Below are 19,077 nucleotides of genomic sequence, written 5' to 3' on the forward strand. Positions count from 1 at the left end.
TAAACTGAGCTCTATGTAGTCTGATACTGAATTTTGATTCTAAGCAATTCTGACTAAAAATATAAACTACTGAATGGACTAAGTCCGACTAAGGATACCCCTTTCCTCTACTAAGTATAGTAGAATTTTAGTACATTGTTCCTTGTCATACCACAAGTTTTATCATATCCATCATAGAAGCCCTCATGAAATACACTATTAAAGGGCACTCCAAAGATTCTTCAATTACAAAGGACTATTCACACTAAAAAACTAAAATCTGAAAGGGACAAAACAAAATTCACTGGAGAGATGGTGATACAAAATGAGAGCAGGTAGCTATCCTAATCAACATACAACAGTCAACAATGATTTGAAATATAAATCCAAAATACAAACCACATTCTGTAAGTAAGTAAGACTATTTAGTATTGAAAAAGAAAAAAAAATGGAAACTTTTTTTTTAAAGAGTACTATCACAAAATATTACCAAGGAAGGACTGTACTTGGTGATGGACATCTTACCAAAAATGCATTATGGCTCATTCTGTCTTCCAGGCTAGGGTTCATCCCACAGACAGTGCTGTTTCTGCTCAGCATGGTAGTCAAAAGAGTGGCAGCGTTTACAGGTCTTGATACCACACCGGTAGCTGACAACATTCCCCGCCGAGTCCCTACCACGGCAGTACTTGAGACCACACGGGTACCAGCCGATGCAGACCTCCAGGCGGCAGGTACAGGGGAGCCGAACGTCTTGGATGGTGCTACAGCTGGGCCTGGAACTAGAGCTAGGTAGGGCCTGGACTGCATTCATGAGAGATGTGTAGGTCAGGTTGGAACCTGTAGGAATCAGACACCACACAAAGTTATCAATACAGTTTGATTATTAGCTTCACAAATCAAAAGCAGTATTTGATACAAATAGTATGCACAAATCTATGGCCTCTTGGTATCAACAGCACCGTGCCAGGCGTCTACAGCAATGCTGGTCTTGAGCAAAATTGCAAAAATTAGCATTTGGTGACAAATGATTACCCTTTCACAGCAAAACTATAAAATGATTGAACATCAAAAATGATAGAATGCAATGACAAAAGACTACGGTATGAACCAAGGAATGTCTGCACATTGAGTAAATACATGAAACTTATGGCATGCATGTTTATGTTCCACAGTGATATAAAAAAGCAGGCTGATCATTGACAACCTTGTATGATCACATGCACAATTCAATTAAAAATAACACACAAAAAAACAATGATGATAAAATAAACAATTACCAAAAAAAGGCTTACAATTTACACAAAACAATTATTCAAATACAGACAAATCATCCCTCTCTTCCTCTCCTGCTAACTCTCCTTACACGGACAATAAAACAGCCTGACTGGTGTGCTGACATAGAGTAGGTTTGAAATCTTGAATAAAATGCAATGTACACAAAAGCAGTGGAGACTGGACCCAAGACTAGGACAGGGGTCAACTTCCCAGATCAGAGGCTTTTGAAAGGAGAAGAGACAGGAAAAGGAGCAGCAGTAGTCAGTGCAGGGCACACATTAACTACACATGGCTCTGAGTTATGTAGGCTTGTTTGACAGGCTACTGACAAAATGTACTCTGAAGTATATAATTCTACATTGTAGCAAGAGTTCTACATATCTTTCCATCTCAGTCAAAGGTTTGTAATAATTTAGAAAGACTTTCACAGAACAAAGATATACAACATTGGGATGGAGATAATGATGGAACAATGTATTCATTATGAGTTACGGTGTTACGGTGTACAAAGAGATGTGTACACTAACAAACCTCTGATTAATTATAGTGAAAATAGGCTTACAACTGTTACACTGATTCAGTCAAAATCATGTAACTTGCAATTAAAAAAAAAATCAAATACGGGGTAAAAACTTGCAATCAAGTGGCTAAGTTGGATGTTCTTACAGTAATAAAGAAATATGAACACTAAAAATAAATAATGAACAAAGAAATTGCAATTGCAACTGATTGACAAATTGCCCAACATCAACGTAAATAAGCACTTAATTGATCAGTGTTTTAGTAGTAGCCATGATAAAAAATCATGGGCGTACATACTCGAGCAGGATTCGAACCTACGACCTCCTGAATTTCACTAATTTGAATAAGAAATTGTAAGATGACAAAGCCAAGTAAAGTAGACTTTAAATTCAGATCATATTCATAAACTAATTACACTATCATATAATTTGCATGCAATTTTGACAGGCATGGATCAGTTGTTTTATAAGTTCTGGAGAGGAATATATTGCAGATAGGAAAGAGCTTTTTTTATGTCAGTCAGAGGTGTGCGACGGATAGAGGTTACAAGTATGAAATGGGATAGATGACAATTTGACTAGACAGGAGGGATTGTGCAAGATGGGTATAGCTTGCAAGGCTTTTCTTCATATAGAATACTGATGCAAATTTGAGTACATAATTAATAGATGTTGTATCATTCCCATGCTTAGCTGCAGATACAATGGAGAAAAAGTTGAAAATATGAATGTAAAGAGCAAGTGCATGTTTGGGATATGATATCAAAATCTTTTGTCAGCAGAAAAAAAAAATTGAGCATGTTCAATTCAGCAATTAAAAATAAAAGAGTTCTTTGGCTGCAAACAATTAATCATTGATAGAGACGAGATAATGCCATTCATTTCTGCAGTGTTAGAAGTACATAGTAGCTTAGACACATCACAACATACAATTGAGATGTACTGTAATACTGGCATCCTTTTCTTTTTTAACCTGTTGAGGACGAGCTGATTTTGCTACAACACGCATTTCCCATTGACACTTGCCCGAGTATAATCCGGACTCATCCTCAACGGGTTAAACGGTGCAGGAGAAAATGGACTACAAATATAATTTGCTGGAAGTAAACTTCACTACACATTGTACTCCTGTTTCAATAAAAGGAAAAAAAGAGAGTACTTCTCTGAATAAAAACAGAAAGCAAATGTGTGCGAACTATGGTACAAACTTTTGTTTCTGAAACTGAATCAGGGATTGACCCTAAATATCAAGGCCAGGGTTCAAAAAACTTGCTCACATATCATCAGGAAGGTACAATGTAGAAACACACGCACAAAAATATGAACACCAAATCCCCATGGATCGCAATGCTGTTCCACACCTGGCACACACAGATTAGAGTTACAGATGGATAAACAAAGAAAGAATGACACAAAGACCGTAATGTCTGCAATTCAACCAACAGCTCCTGGAGATAGAAGTGCCTCTGAGTGCTGGAGTGCAATGACAATGATTGCAGTGATGAAACATGAACTTCCTTCCTCACAAAATGGTTTTACCCGGTAATAAAGCAAAGAACAAGAGACTAAGTGGGTCTAGCACTCATCGGAGTATCGCAAGTTCACCTTCTATGCATTTTTGCAGACTACAGTCCAACCTCTCCTATCCATATTGTACATGTCGGGACCGGCACTCATCCGGATAAGGGATTTGGCCAGATATGGGAGACTCAATGTTTATAGTGATATGCAGCTGCCGACGAAAGATCGCCTGTACTGTGCCCTGATCAAATAAAAATTTTCTGTCCATGTTCTTGTGATTTGGGGGCAGTGAATGGCTGAATGTATGATATTTTAACAGATGAAAACAAGGAAATGTAGAAATTACGCGGTGCATTAATATATGTCCCCGCCGGAAGTAGCATTTAGTAGCAAAATGTACAATATAGGTAAAAAAATCAAGGTCAAAGGTAAAAGAAGTCAAAGGTCAAAATTCTGTGTAGAAGTTTTGAAGCCCTCACCTAGTGTCATCACATAAAGCAAATGGAATCGAAATCGGGTTAGAAATGGCGATGGAGTAGCATTTGTAGCCAATGTACAATATAGGTCAAAAATCAAGGTCAAAGGTAAAAGAAGTCAAAGGTCAAAATTCTGTGTAGAAGTTTTGAAGCCCTCACCTAGTGCCATCACATAAAGCAAACGGAATCGAAATCGGGTTAGAAATGGCGAAGGAGTAGCATTTGGTAGCAAAATGTACAATATAGGTCAAAAATCAAGGTCAAAGGTAAAAGAAGTCAAAGGTCAAAATTCTGTGTGGAAGTTTTGAAGCCCTTACCTAGTGCCATCACATAAAGCAAACGGAATCGAAATCGGGTTAGAAATGGCGAAGGAGTAGCATTTTGTAGCCAATGTACAATATAGGTAAAAAATCAAGGTCAAAGGTCAAAGAAGTCAAAGGTCTAAATTCTGTGTGGAAGTTTTGAAGCCCTCACCTAGTGCCATCACATAAAGCAAACGGAATCAAAATCGGGTTAGAAATGGCGAAGGAGTAGCATTTTGAAGCAAAATGTACAATATAGGTCAAAGGTCAAGGTCAAAGGTCACAACTGAAATTCTGTGTAGAAGTTTCAAAGCTCCCATGTAGTGCTATCATATAAAGCAAACAGAATCAAAATCGGGTGAGAAATGGGGAAGGAGTAGCATTTTGAAGCAAAATGTACAATATAGGTCAAAGGTCAAGGTCAAAGGTCACAACTGAAATTCTGTGTAACAGTTTCAAAGCTCCCTTGTAGTGCTATCATATAAAGCAAGCAGAATCAAAATTGGCTCATAAATGACAGAGAAGTAGCAAATTGAACATTTTGATCACACACGGACGCACAGACGGACGGACAGACGGACGGACAGACGGACGGACACACAGACACACACACGTACGGAGCCCGTTTCATAGTCCCCTGCTCGAACTCGTTCGGCGGGGACAATTAGATGTGAATGTATGTTAATTATGTTGGGAATATACATGAACTATCCATGTGAGTTTGTGCAGAAATTTTGCTAGAGTTCCCTTATCCCGCAATTACTAGATTGAAAAAAAAAAAAGAACCATCACGAGATCGCATACAGATGATAGAGAGATCCAGAGAAAGGGAGGCCAGATAGGAGAGGTTGGACTGTATTACCAAAGAAGAAGTAGGAAACTTGGGGAGGGGCCTCCTGGAGGGACATGATGGCCATTTGTACATTCTATCACACTGGCAATAATACTGTACCTGCCAAGTTTGTAGCAAATTTGACCATGCACTTTCAAAGAGCAGATCGAAATGGGAATACTGGCCAAAATTTTGATCCTAGCCCTAAGGGGGCATCTAGTAACTGCCTAGTCTAATACATTTAGACATTTCCTCATGATAAAGACTGATGAAGTAATGAAACAAACTTTACTGGTTGCAACTTTCACTGATGTTTTTTAGCACAGATAGTTTGCATCATATTAAGAACACTGTCATCATACAAAATGGTACTAACCACAAGTACAAATTAATTTACAAAAAAAAACATGGGTATGTTTACTCAGAATGAAAATGGCAACTCAAAAGGTATTATAATTCACAGTTTTTTAGTCTATTAAAATTAAAGAAACAAAGCAAACATGACATCATTACACAGGCAACCAATATGCAGTGGAAGCAAACTTCAGCAAAGATACTGTAAATGTTGACTGTTCAACAATTCATTGTGGAGATCAAAGAAAGTTATGGTTTTCTCCACTTAATTTCCTTTTTTTAACAGATCAATATTTAAGGCTTTTTTTTTTAAAGGGAGGAAATTGGATTAAACTGAAAGGGGGAAAAGTCAAAAGGATTATATAACACATGATGAATAAACCCCTATCGCCACTTTCATCTAGTGCTGTTATCCTTGTTTTCAATCAAGCCATGTCAATCTTGCTTTCAGCTGTTGTTTCGACTCATCTCGTTTGTATTAGAAATCCAGTCTTGAGAAAGACTAAGTACTCCCTACATGTACCTCCATGCTTTATGCATGTGGCAACAGTGTCACTATGGACTGATATCAGCAGTGTATTATCAAAGCTACTGTAGCTTGTTACATGTAAATCAGTCTCTTTTCAGACTGATTTACATGTATGTATGATCAACGGCAAACGGAGTACAAAATGCAATACAGTGCAATGCAACATTACAGGACATTTTACTGCATGGTTGGGTATAGGCAGCGATGAAAATCCATGGACACACATAAAATATGGCATGAGAAATGATGAACACTGAGAACATTGCATCAAATTACTAACAGTAAAATCAGCAAAGCCAGTGGGTACTGGAAGCATTTTAGGCAGAAGTGGGCGCAGGTTGCTCTCGATATATACACAGAGCCAGCATTTGGGAAATCAAGAAAGTTATACCAGTACCCTTGACAGTATGGGCCCACTTTGGGTAGAGAAGAGCAGCTCTGTTGCCTGTTTATCAATATTTTGAGTAGGAAAGAGCGGAATATAAAATCTTTATAATGGATTTTTACAGAACTTTAATAAAAATATTTCACAGAGGTACAAAAAAGGATGCTGACCACTTGCACATGGCCCTTTCAGAGACCATGTTTTCATGGCCCTCAAGCAATTTTTGCTATTTCTTTTCTTTTTTATCTTTAGCTGGCTTATGTTTTTACAAAACAGAAACTACTTTGTTTTCTTAAAATATTACAACTTGATATGGATACTACAAACACAAGTAGTTCAAATGAAGGTGACTACTTGAAGGAAAATACATTGATATAATATCACTCAAAAGGGGTCATAGATTTCAAGGAATTTTGAAGTAAATCTTATCATACAACCACCATCAATGTATTTACGTCTGCAACAGTTTGCTTTCATGTACGATCTGAATAAAACATCATTTTCAGTGTATTTAGGAGTTATGAATCAATCAGAATATGTTAGCATTTTTGTCTCCTTACCATTCTACATACCTTTCCTTACACACACACAAAAAAGGAAAGGTATTGGAAAGAGACTAACCCATAGCTACAAACAAACCCTCTCAAGTCTACCTGATCTCATGGAGATCAAATCAGCTCCTTATAAAATTCTGATGGTAGATCCAACAATATGCCAAAGAGAAGGCAGACACTGCTCTTTAATATTTAGATCTTAAAACAGTCTTCAGCACCATTTCAACTCAGAGTCATTGTCTATCAGGCACAGGACTATAGCATTAGAATCCTATTCCATGGGACCTCTGTGTTAACTCACACAATGTAAGCTATTCCTTGTATTGTTTACCTTTAGACCAGGCCTTGATGTCCACCTCCCTAGTGTAAATGTTCCCCTTTGCCTCCTTACAAGTCTCCTGGATGTGAGGACTGATTCTCCCAGCGTTCTCCAGGTTTATGCTAAGGTCAAAGGTTAGAAGCTCACTTCCTTTGTCTTCTTCTGGGTTGCGAATTGTGCCTGGGTTTTTCTACTCAAGAAAAAAAAAAACACAAGAAAGCAAATGGCATAAATAATGTAGAGGTAGATCAGACTTAGGTACAGTGGACTCCCATTATAACAAAGTCCTCAGGAACCACAGTTTTCTTTCGTTATATCGAAATTCCGTTATAACCAAACAAATAAACAATAAAAAACATAGAGCCGATCATTTTGCGACCTGGATTTTTATTTCATTGTAAGCGGAATTTTGTTGTCACCGTGTTCATTATAACAGGAGTGCACTGTATAATGAATATATTCTGCTGGTTACCATCACATCACAATGAATGATTGTCCAAAATCAATGTTTAAAAGCCCTAAATCATCAGGGAGAAATACACTTTCTGTAAGCATGTGCTGTATTTGCTGAGCACTGTAGAGTTTGTGGTGGTTTGCCCCAGGTGGAACATTCTTGCTGGTCTGTGAGTATCTAATAAATCAGGGGCAATCCTGCAGGGGCCACAAACAGGGGATGGGGGGGGGGGGGCTGTCTTGGGTTGTCAAATATTTCAAGTTCATGGGAGTCAAATGGTGTTTAGTTGCATAAGGTCACAACACAATTATTTCTCTCAAGCTCTGCATGAATTAACTAGAAATTTCATAATAGGCGTTTTCACATCAGCCCGATGTTTCGAAATAGCGCGCTATTTTCTGACTTGGGAAATTGGAAAATATCTCGAGCTTGGATTTTTATCGCGCTGATGTGAAAACGCCTATTGAGAAAGATCAAATATCCTCTGAAAATGTTATGCTTCGTTTTGGGGTGTCTCAATAAAGCACAATGAAGATATAAAATCAATCTTTCCTACCAAAAAAAAAAATCCCCTTTGTTCAAGGGCTTAGTTGAGATCAAAATCAAATTGAATATTGACACTTTACAGTTCACACTAACCAAGCAAATCCTCATACAGCAAAATTGTTCAGATGTACAGTAACTGTATTTCACACTGCTAACATACAATAAAATTATGTAGACCATGCAATTCAAATCTTTTCTGAGTCTTTCACTTTGTACCTATAAGGAAAACCATAATTACTCAGCAGTTTGTGTTTGCCAGTTCACAGGTCTTTTCTGTAAGACAATCACACACATAAATGTACTGCCACGCTTGTTTGTCTTCAAACTGTCATGAATGTTAACAATCATCTTCATTGGGAGGGATGTCTTCTTTGTATCCGAGTGAAATATTAAAGGACAAGTTCACCTTCATAAACATAAGGATTGAGAGAATGTAGCAATATTAGTAGAACACATCATTGAAAGTTTGAGGAAAATCAGACAATCCGTTCAAAAGTTATGAATTTTTGAAGTTTTTGTGCAGTACCCGCTGGATGAGAAGACTACTGCAGTGTATGAATAACTTAGATGTCACATGCGTACAACAATATAAGGAAAATATAAAGAGAATTTCACAAAATTCCATCTTTTGAAAAAAGTACACATTCCCCTGACTCGTTACCGATAAATGTTATGGGTAATATTATTCCCCCTGCCTTTAGAAAGAGGCAAGTCAATTGCTCTTTTATTATGCGAAAAAAGTGAAAATATGTTGAATTTTCTTTTATATTTTCTTTATACTGTTGTACGCATATGACTCACAAGCTGTAGTAGTCTCCTCATCCAGCAGTTCCAACACAAAAATTTAAAAAATTCATAACTTTTGCATCGATTGTCCAATTTTCCTCAAACTTTCACTGATGTGTTCTACTAATATTGTTGCATTTTCTCAATCCTTATGTTTATGAAGGTGAACTTGTCCTTTAACATGATTTGAGCATGCATGCTAGTAATAGCATTGCAACAATTTCTCTTGCACACAACAGTCCATAAGATTCTAATTAGTAATCATGTAATCCTGAAAGTCCAACTTACCTGTCGAAGTTTTGACATTGCATCCGATGAGATGAATTCTGTCTTGCTAAATTTGGTCACAAAACACATAATGCGGACTTGGCTCTCTAACCGCTCCTCTTCTCCCAAGACAATTGTCTTGAAGATACGCACCTCCTGCACAGGAAGATAAATGACAAGATTATCTCCACAGCGAGTATAAAAGAAATCTTTACCAGGGAATAATTTTCCCAGTATCGCATTGAAATTTGCTATGCATCTTTACACCACGGCTATACAATCTATCTTTTTTTTTTCTTTTCCTTTTCTTTTTTTTTTTTGCCATAGAAGAGAAGTGCGCAGGATACCATTTAAAATATATTGTTCATCAGCTGAAATTGCTAATCAAATTTGAGTTGGAAAATCATTCCCTGTTTACACCTGGTTATTTAGTTACAAGTTCTTACTGCATGTCCCTTTCCTCAAACTTTCTGTATTTGATGTACAATCGTACATAATATCTACAACTGAGTGTTGTGCCTCATAAAAACCAGGTTATACCAATAGGTGACCTACAATAATAGCATTCACATAATACATGACTAGGTCTTATCTAACTGCGACCAGCCCCAACGCAACCACAGTATAACCGTGTACAAGGAGCGCCCCGGGGGGTTAGGTCTTACACTCCTGTAGCATGATTTGGCAAGACCCACACCAATCTACCGGTATTTACCAGAGCCCTATAGAGGTGTAAAAACATTAAACCATGGGCATTCCCACCAGCTTCAAGTAATTTAATTTACCCTATGTGAGAACCTCAAACACAGCCCGAATGCCGAACGCAAAGCGTTCCACAGTATATAACTGTGTACAAGGAGCACCCCGGGGTTAGTGAGAACCCTGCTGTACCACCAGTAACATCATTCTTCCCCGACTCCATAGGCCATGAAACTGGCTGCGAGGTCTCATCAACGATTTTGTACCTCTGCTACATGTAGCAGTTTCAGGCAGGAGGTACATTCATTGTACACAAACTCCAGCTCCAATGGTAAGGCTGAAGGGGAATGATGAAATTTTGTTCAGATTTTGTTTGTTTGTTTTGTTTTTGGGGGTCAGGGTTTTTTTTTTTTTTGGTTTTTTTATTTTTGTTTTTTGCTAACAGTACATGCTCACAAGGGTAGCTAGGAGAGTATACTGTAAAGTCTGTAGAATGCAAGTGGTACATGGACAGACAATGGTTTAGGGTATCCACAACTTGAATTCAGTTCGGGAAACATTTCAGCATTCGCATGGGTCGTTTGACATCGCATTTAAATCCATGATTTTAGATATGATGCCTCGAACCGATTTTGCTCAAATTTCGTGAGTAACTAGGAAACTTGTGAAGCTTTACGGACATAATCAAGCGAATTGCCGCAGTCCTTTCATTTTCGCGTTGCATTGCAAAAAAGCGTGGAGACTCCTTATAAGGGGTGCCCCGGGGGTTACTTATAAGGGGGACGGGGTTACTTATAAGGGGGCAGGTTACTTATAAGGAGGGGCCCCCCTTGTGAGTGGGTTTCCCGAACTGAATTGAAATTAAAATTTAGCATGTTTGCAAGCTCTGACTCCGAGTCTGAGAATATTGTGAAATTTGACATTTGTGCGCAGAGCACACATCACAAGCAAGCACAAGTGCACAATATTTCGCAGCTCAATTCCATTATTCTATTTCTAGATACGTTTAATCGTAATACCAATTCAATTGACCACTGTGGCACTCTCAACCATGATAACTAGAGAGTCAAGAACAGCAGAAGCATAGGTAAATTTATATAGAGAGTAGTGACTTTGTTTTTGTAGAAATTTTATCTAATCTTCAGATCTTCATTTCATTTTTATAGGTTTCTACTCATAATTTACTCGATATTCGATGAAACATATCATTCATTACCATCCTGCAGATTATTTCTTACCGATTTGAAGTCTATAACCATCTTAACCAGCGTGCCATCAAGCTTTTGAAACTGTAAATAAATGACATCCTGTTTGACGTCTGCGTTGATGGCTTCTTGGACCAAGTCCCCTCCATCGTTCTTCACATTGATGACGAGTTGTGAGGTGGCGATGTGCAGGAACAGAACAAGGGCTGTCAAAAGGCTTTGAGAATTACGAATTAAAAGAGCACAGTTCGCTGACACGTCCACTCCCACATCTGGTTTACTTCTCCATTTCCAAACTCCCATGATGGAAACTCTTCAGCGATCACATAGTTGGTAGAAACTTGATTTATTGTGGCAAACTAATGTCTCCTTTTCACCCAGTATCCCACAGACATGGACAAGGCTCTCGCATATACTAGTACAGTGTAGTAGTTGCGCTTGCATAGGGATCCGTCGTAACGTGCGTACACATTCAACATACATAGCGAGAGTCGAGTCACAGAAGAGTTCTGTGGAGTCGAGTACGTATGGTGATTATGCGTACTCTAATGACGGTGATATTCAACGCACGCGCATAATGACACGATGACCCGGTCAACGCGCGCGTGGAAAGCCGCTGAAATTCTACCGAAGCCAACTCCGAAGCGTACCCTACTCCACCGGCCCAGAGATCAGCGACTGAATCCCAGCATGCATGCGGCTGTACGACGACCTTACCAAATGGGATAAAGGTGGTGTCTTGCAGAACAAAGAATCAGCTATCAATTCAAAAATATATAATATATTATTAAATGCATAATTTTACATAAAAACACTGATTCAAGGTTTGAATTCAGATAACTTAGTATCTGTAATAATCAGTGTGCAAAATAATGCACTTAATCTGAGTTTTATTCCATGAATTTTCCCTCTGCGAATGTGTAACCCCCAAGATTATTGGAATCGTCCCCTTCTTCGTTCTTTCGCAAGACGGACCGAAATAAGGTGCACCGTTCTCTGTTCGAGCTAAGGCCAAATCCGGCGACGTGTACCACTTTTCTAGGCCATCAAGCCTCAATTCACTGGAAATCAGTAGTCAAAAAACAAAAGAAACAATGGGTGAAAACACATCTGAACTAGCCTGCGTTTACAGCGCCCTGATCCTTCACGACGATGATGTTGCTATCACGGTAGGTATTCGTGTAAAGGAAGGCATGTAATGCACAGTCGTTTACTGATTTACCGTATTGGAATGAATGGTAGATTTCTACAGTACAGATACCACTCGGTAAACATCTGCATGTGGTGTGATGAGTTGGTTTTATGCCATCATGGAATAATAATTATTCCATTAATAGTAATCATTGTATTTCACCCCATATCATTAATTATGCGGGGGTTTTTACCTCATGACTATCTCATTTTATTCAACACCTAAAAGGGAATTTTTAAGGAAAATCGACAATAAAAGGAATGTAAATTTAGGTAGACCCTAACTGCGACAGCCGCCACGTGTGGCGGCTGCGCCGTGCTCCCATATCAGATCTTCATGTTGAACAAACGGGTGCCTTTGCGGCGCTATATTTCCTTAATTTTTCAACAGAAACTACTAGGAATACTTACATGGGTCGATGAAACCTAAATGACTATCATCGGTGACTGTTTGAGGCATTTCATTGCTTGTGATGCACAAAATGATGTCTTATAAGCAGCTCACCGATGTTCACAGAATTCACAATCACTTGCACAAGCGCATAGAATAGCACTACAGTTTGGACTCCCACCGTTCACGAGTGATGACGTCATGTCTCGCTCAGCGCACTGCATGCACCATGCCGTTGATCCCTACCATAGCAGACGACAGCAAGCTGGTATCGGTTGATGATCGGCTTGCTATCGCTTCTCAACTATGAAAGGTTTTCCCTCATTGGTTGGCTTGCTCTCCCACAATGCCTTCCGAAAATGACATCATCGTTTTCTTCCATTCATAAACTTTATGTTGATACCATGTACACCTCCGTGGCTTACTGGAAAACGACGGAGATTTTCCGTATAATTTCGCCCTATTTTATGTAATTTTCCGGCAATCTGTGCCAGGAATATGTCATCAAAGGAGTAGTTTTGGTCATTCATGCAATTTTTTCTCATCCTCGTATTTTTTGATGGATTCTCGATCGATTTATCTGTGTATTGATACTATTTTTACCGTGTGCGAGTATGTGCAATGTACGTGCGAGGATGTTTGAAGTGCATAGATCAATGTTGATAATGTTAGATTTCCGTAGCAAGCGATCTACCCGATACCTGCGGTGCGCTGCGAGGCTGTTTGGGTACATACAAACGGGTTACGAGAGCGGGATTGCGTGCAGTGATTACACGCACTGTGCATGCTAGCGATGCAGCGAGCGAGACACAGTGCTCACAATACACATGGCCAATGCAGTCGTGGCTCGGCCAATCAGCAACGAGGTAAGACATGGCAAGCGCATCGCGGAGCAGAGAGAGCCCGAGAGAGAAGCGGCCAAGATATTTTTAGCTCTCTCCTTTGCTGCGATCGCACAGCCGATAGTCGAGATAACGATATTCTGTAGGCAATCGGGAGTTGAGCGATGGAGCGGCAGGCATTCTCGGTGAGTTCGGGGCGACATGAATTATGCATATCGGGGATCTGCGCTTGCGCTGTGTTGACTGAGAAGCTGCTTAAACTGTGTACATGGCCTATGGCAGCCAAACCGTAGTGAATAGGGGAGCTATTCGTTATTCTCACATAAGCGAAACTGCGGGGAAGCCGCCAGGACCGCGCCTGGCGGCGCGGTCTCCGGGGCTAGGTAGACCCCTGTCCGATGCGGGTCAATTGCCCATCATGTGACATTTAGTTAATAAGTTCCATTGCACGCTGTGACTGTCAGCAGTGCAATTTTGTTTGAGAAAGAATGGATAGTGCATGGTATGGCTGATGTCGCCCATTTCCATTGACTCCCATGTTAAAACTCACGATTGACTTGAACTTAGCTGCTGTTCCATCGCATACTATAGTTCTGATGTCACAAACAAACATTTGCCGTGCGCTCCCAACAATTACAAGTGCGCTTACAAGGCTTCGTTATGTACCCCTCACTAAAATTGAAAAAAAAAATATCTGAGCACTTGTACAGTAGTTACATATAATATAACTAAATTTGGTTGAGAAAAATACAATATAATGGACTTACCAAATTCGGTCGTCTACTCCTCGGGAGGGTACAGTTCAGCTGCATCGGCAAGAAAGGTGAATTGTCATATTGGTAAAATTTTGATATAGGAGTATGCAGAATATGATGTTTGGAAGTTACGAAAGACCTTTGCTTTGTCCTTTGTCTGAGGTGAGTTAATGGCTGTTGTCTTCCCCTTAGGCTGACAAGCTGCAGACCCTGATGAAGGCAGCCAATGTGTCTGTGGAGCCCTACTGGCCTGGACTCTTCGCCAAGGCTCTTGGCAGCACTGACATCGGCTCCCTCATCTCCAACGTTGGAGCAGGCGGTGGAGCGGCTGCAGCAGCCCCAGCGGCTGGAGGAGCAGCAGATGCACCAGCTGAGGGTAAGTCAGGGTCTAGAGAGAGAGTCCTGGGCTTACCGGAGAGAGTAAGGCCAGGACTTACCAGCAAGGAAACGGTCCTGGGTTTGAGAAACTTGGTCACAGCAACAGATTAAAACAAAAAAATATTGTGCCATTTTATTTTACAAACAAAGCATTTTGCGATTTGAGACTTTGTAAGATGATTTCATGAGGTAGGTTTGTGTTGAAAATCTCAGCTATGGACTAAGAAGGAAGTGCTATTCCTTTTCAAAAAGCAAAGAACATGTGATTCCCCAGTTTGGATACAGTATACATTGTATTGTGTTATAGGAGTATATAATATCCCTGTTACCTTTTGTGAATATCGGTCAACTTGTGAAATTTATTTGGAAGAGCAAAAATGAAACACTTTGTAATGTATGTCATTTACAGTTACCCGGAGTACCTGTTAAACTGCCCCTTTTCGTCATTCATTCCACTTGGTCATAATCTAGCTATTGTTTAGAGGGTGTGAAGATGGGACATTAAGACAAATTCACTATAATCCATTGTGGGCCAAGACTGCAAAAATTTTGCAAGCATCAAAAGAAAAATGGTGAGGAAGTAAACAGCACAAGTCAATAGATTACAGAAAGAATGTTCTCACTGAGAGATAAGCATTTCTGCATTATATTATATCGCCCCATTGTGAATGTAGGGGAGATCATTTGATGGTTCAACTAGGCAAATTAGAGAGCAGCATAGGCAAGTCTTCCCGTGCATTTCATTCACTCATGAGCTTTCCCCTGTAACACCTGTTAGCATACAGCTTGGGTGTCGTTTGTCTTATGAAGTGAATTGAAGTGAATCAAAATGTGTTATTGAGTCATTACCGTTTGTTTCTATCTGTTTTGTTCCCGTTACAGAGAAGAAGGAGGAAGTGAAGGAGGAGTCAGAGGAGTCGGATGATGACATGGGATTCGGTGAGTTTTTCTTATAGAACACCATTCTAAGTACTCTATGGTGTGAGCTCTATATCTAACATACTGAATCTCACCTATGGCATAAGGAGGGAAGAGGCATATTACTTTGGTTGACCATAACAACATAGTTAAAACTTTGTTGGAAAAAAATCACCCTTCATGATTGATGATGTAAATCAGCCACACTTAATTGAATTTGTATGTTTGAAATGATATAATAACACTACTCCATATGGCCATCTCCCCCCCCCCCCCAAAAAAAGAAAGAAATAGTAACAACAAATAAAAATCAGATGGGGGGGGGGGGGGGGGACATTTAAATGTAAAGTGGCCATAGAAGCGTGATAAGAAATGAGCCTTGTACTGACAAATCCTATTACTATGGAGCATAGATTTGATACACCAATGATATGAACAAGCGAATTTGTAGCAGCATACAAACCAAATGCCTTAATGAGAAACAGTGTTACAGTGGAATGTCATTATTAAGAGGTTGGATATAACAAAACCGTCTTAAAACATTGGGATTTTACAGGCCCAAATTCTTTGCAATTTGTTTTTGTGCCCTGATGATGTGAGAAGCCAGAAAAATTATTAAGGTAATTGTCATGGTTTTTAGGTCCTCATTTTAACAAGTACTCCTGTATAAAGTCAAAGACCAACCAGCATCGGGTTTTCTAAAAGATGGATTTCAGTTATACTACAAAGATCATACTACAAATCTTGTGGACATGTGTGACCATTTTTTAATGTTTTGCTGCACTGACGGGGAGGTACAGACAAATCAGAAACGTAATATTTTTAATTTTCAGGGAAGCAGGAATTTAGGTACAGTAAGTTACTCTGACTAGCTTGGAAACCGCTGAAATAGCCCAGTTGAGATACAAAATACTACAATAGCTGCCTTGCAAAAGCATTGAATAGAATAGATTAGCCAGGAATCAACATTGTATATCATGCTTCCAGTGCCCGTAACTTGTATTACTAGTTAAAGGACAAGTTCACCTTCATAAACATAAGGATTGAGAGAATGCAACAATATTAGTAGAACACATCATTGTGACTTTGAAGAAAATTGGACAATCGATGCAAAAGTTATGAATTTTAAAAATTTTTGTGTTGGAACCGCTGGATGAGGAGACTACTACAGCTTGTGAGTCATATGCGTACAACAGTATAAAGAAAATGTAAAAGAAAATTCAACATATTTTCACTTTTTTCGCATAATAAAAGGGCTCTTGACTTCCCTCTTTCTAAAGGCAGGGGGAATAATATTACCCATAACATTTGTCGGTAACGAGTCAGGGGAATGTGTACTTTTTTCAAAAGATGGAATTTTGTGAAATTCTCTTTATATTGTCCTTATATTGTTGTACGCATGTGACATTACACACTGCAGTAGTCTTCTCATCCAGCGGTTACTGCACAAAAACTTCAAAAATTCATAACTTTTGAACGGATTGTCTGATTTTCCTCAAACTTTCACTGATGTGTTCTACTAATATTGCTACATTCTCTCAATCCTTATGTATATGAAGGTGAACTTGTCCTTTAACTTCAAGGGATTCCATCTCTGATCTTGACACTGTGAAATTGAAGTAATTGATCATGGATATCTGTTTTCTTGTTCTCTCTTCTCTCTAGGTCTGTTTGACTAGTTCTGATGCTGTTCCTGCTGCTGAGAAAACCAAAGGCTGTCAGTTTCTCACCAGGATCTGTTCGTCCCACTCAACATTCAATGGGAACACACCTTAGTCGCTATTTCAAGTCTTCAGTTACATTCTTGACTCGCTAATAAAGAGCCGTGTTGAAATGGACGGTGTTTGATTTTTTTGGCAATCAAAATCAGCATTTATTTGTGAGCTTTTGTCTGAACAGCCTTCAATTGTGCTTTTATGAATTAGATGTTGTGAATGAGAGAATAAGTGAATGAGTGGATTGGAACACATACTGGGTATCAAAAATTGGAAAGCAATAGAAATGAATACCACTCCAGGGGGAATACAATATTTCTCATTAAAATGATGTATAATTTTATGTGAATGTTTTGAAGCCACTTCATGGTAGGATTGGAGTCCATAGTATAGTATAAAAGTAACAGATGTGTTTAGTTCATATGTAGATGTGTATCAGTGCATGTATGTGTGTGTGTGTGTTTGCGTGCGTGTGTGTATGTCTAATCATGTGGTATGTCGGTAGAGTGTGGTATGTGAATGATGAGTTAGGTTGTATTAACTTAGTGCACTTTTTGCTTTCAGATTGAAGTCATGAACCACACTACAACACTAATATGGTTGTGCCTTTGGACTGAAATCAATAACCACACTACAACACTTGATTAACAATTCGGTAATGTACATACATTTCATATCTGCAAAACTACTATGGAGAGAAACAAAATCTGATTTTTTTTTTTTTTAAATAAGCTGCATGTGTGTATATTTATAGGAGGGTTGAACATAACCACTAGAATTGTGTTCGCCTAACTGAATAACAACAGAAACCATGAAAAGAGTCAGGAGAGGTGTGTGTGTGGGGGGGGGGGGGTCAAAAGATGGGTGATAAAACAACGACATACACCAGATACAAATTATTTCACAGGCACCCCTGAATGATATGTGACTTTTTTTCTTTAATGTGTACTTACCCATGCATAACAGATTAGTTTCATTTTTGCACAGATGTAGTTCAATAAGCAGAGAAATAGCCTTTGCCAAATCATTTTGCTCCAAACATTTTTGTTGAAAATTAATTTCATTTTGGTTAGGAGTCACTGTTTTGTATAAAATCATTTTACCTTAACATCTGTAAAGTCAGACACATACAAAGGGAAAATTTTCATCACAATATGTCACCAAATAGTGACATTGGTTTCAACCATGCAAATACATTCACAGTATTGCACACAGAAATACTGCCATAATAAATGAAAAGTTTTGCTGGAGGATAAACAATGCCCCACCCCTCCCTCCTAAAACACACACACGCACGTGTGCACACACACGCACATGTCCACACACACAATGTTAAGCTTTTGGAATTACAGAGACATTTTATAAAAGGATACAATATTTTCTAGTGAGCTGATAAAAAAAAAAAAAAAAAACTACCCCAACACAGTGCAGATATTAAGTTACACCAATGGCAAATTATAACTTGTTATACATGGAAATTAGCACGTGAAAATGAATGAAATAAACGATATTATCAATTTTTCCATAGCAGGATACCATTATTAGTCATTTACATAACTCGAGGGCACCTCACAGAGGGAGGTTGGACCAAGTTCAGTAAACATATTTTGAAGCTGCTTATTTTTGTTGCTTTTGTATTAAGAGATGCAAGCACGAAAGTACCGGTAAATGATTTCTTTAGTATTTTGCCACAGAAGTCTACAGTTTGTGGTTTTTGCGTCCAGACTCCTGGACCAGTTGTAGCAATATTTTCTATAAAGGGCGCTCTATGTAATAAAGGGCTCAGAGGTGTAAATTGCAATGTCGAAACTTCGAAAAACTCATAACTTTTGAATCGATTTCGACTTTCCGATTTTCCTCAAACTTCGTGACTGTCCTGA

At 38.9% G+C, this 19,077-nt stretch overlaps 1 protein-coding gene and 1 pseudogene across 1 annotated transcript; one reads left to right on the forward strand and one right to left on the reverse strand.

Moving 5' to 3' along the window:
• Positions 1-514: 514 nt before the first annotated feature.
• Positions 515-11,414, reverse strand: LOC139719672 (out at first protein-like; annotated as a pseudogene).
• A 531-nt stretch (positions 11,415-11,945) lies between these two features.
• Positions 11,946-17,284, forward strand: LOC139719688 (uncharacterized). Its single transcript, XM_071631087.1, has 4 exons — positions 11,946-12,176; positions 14,379-14,562; positions 15,447-15,503; positions 17,148-17,284. Exons 1-4 carry the CDS (start codon positions 12,102-12,104, stop codon positions 17,159-17,161), a joined length of 330 nt encoding a protein of 109 aa, XP_071487188.1. The 5' UTR covers positions 11,946-12,101; the 3' UTR covers positions 17,162-17,284.
• Positions 17,285-19,077: the final 1,793 nt, after the last annotated feature.

Source organism: Diadema antillarum, unplaced genomic scaffold, assembly GCF_040938485.1.
Source record: "Diadema antillarum isolate AM-2024a unplaced genomic scaffold, OU_Dant_1.0 scf00000113, whole genome shotgun sequence".
In the NCBI taxonomy this organism is placed as follows: Eukaryota; Metazoa; Echinodermata; class Echinoidea; order Diadematoida; family Diadematidae; genus Diadema; species Diadema antillarum.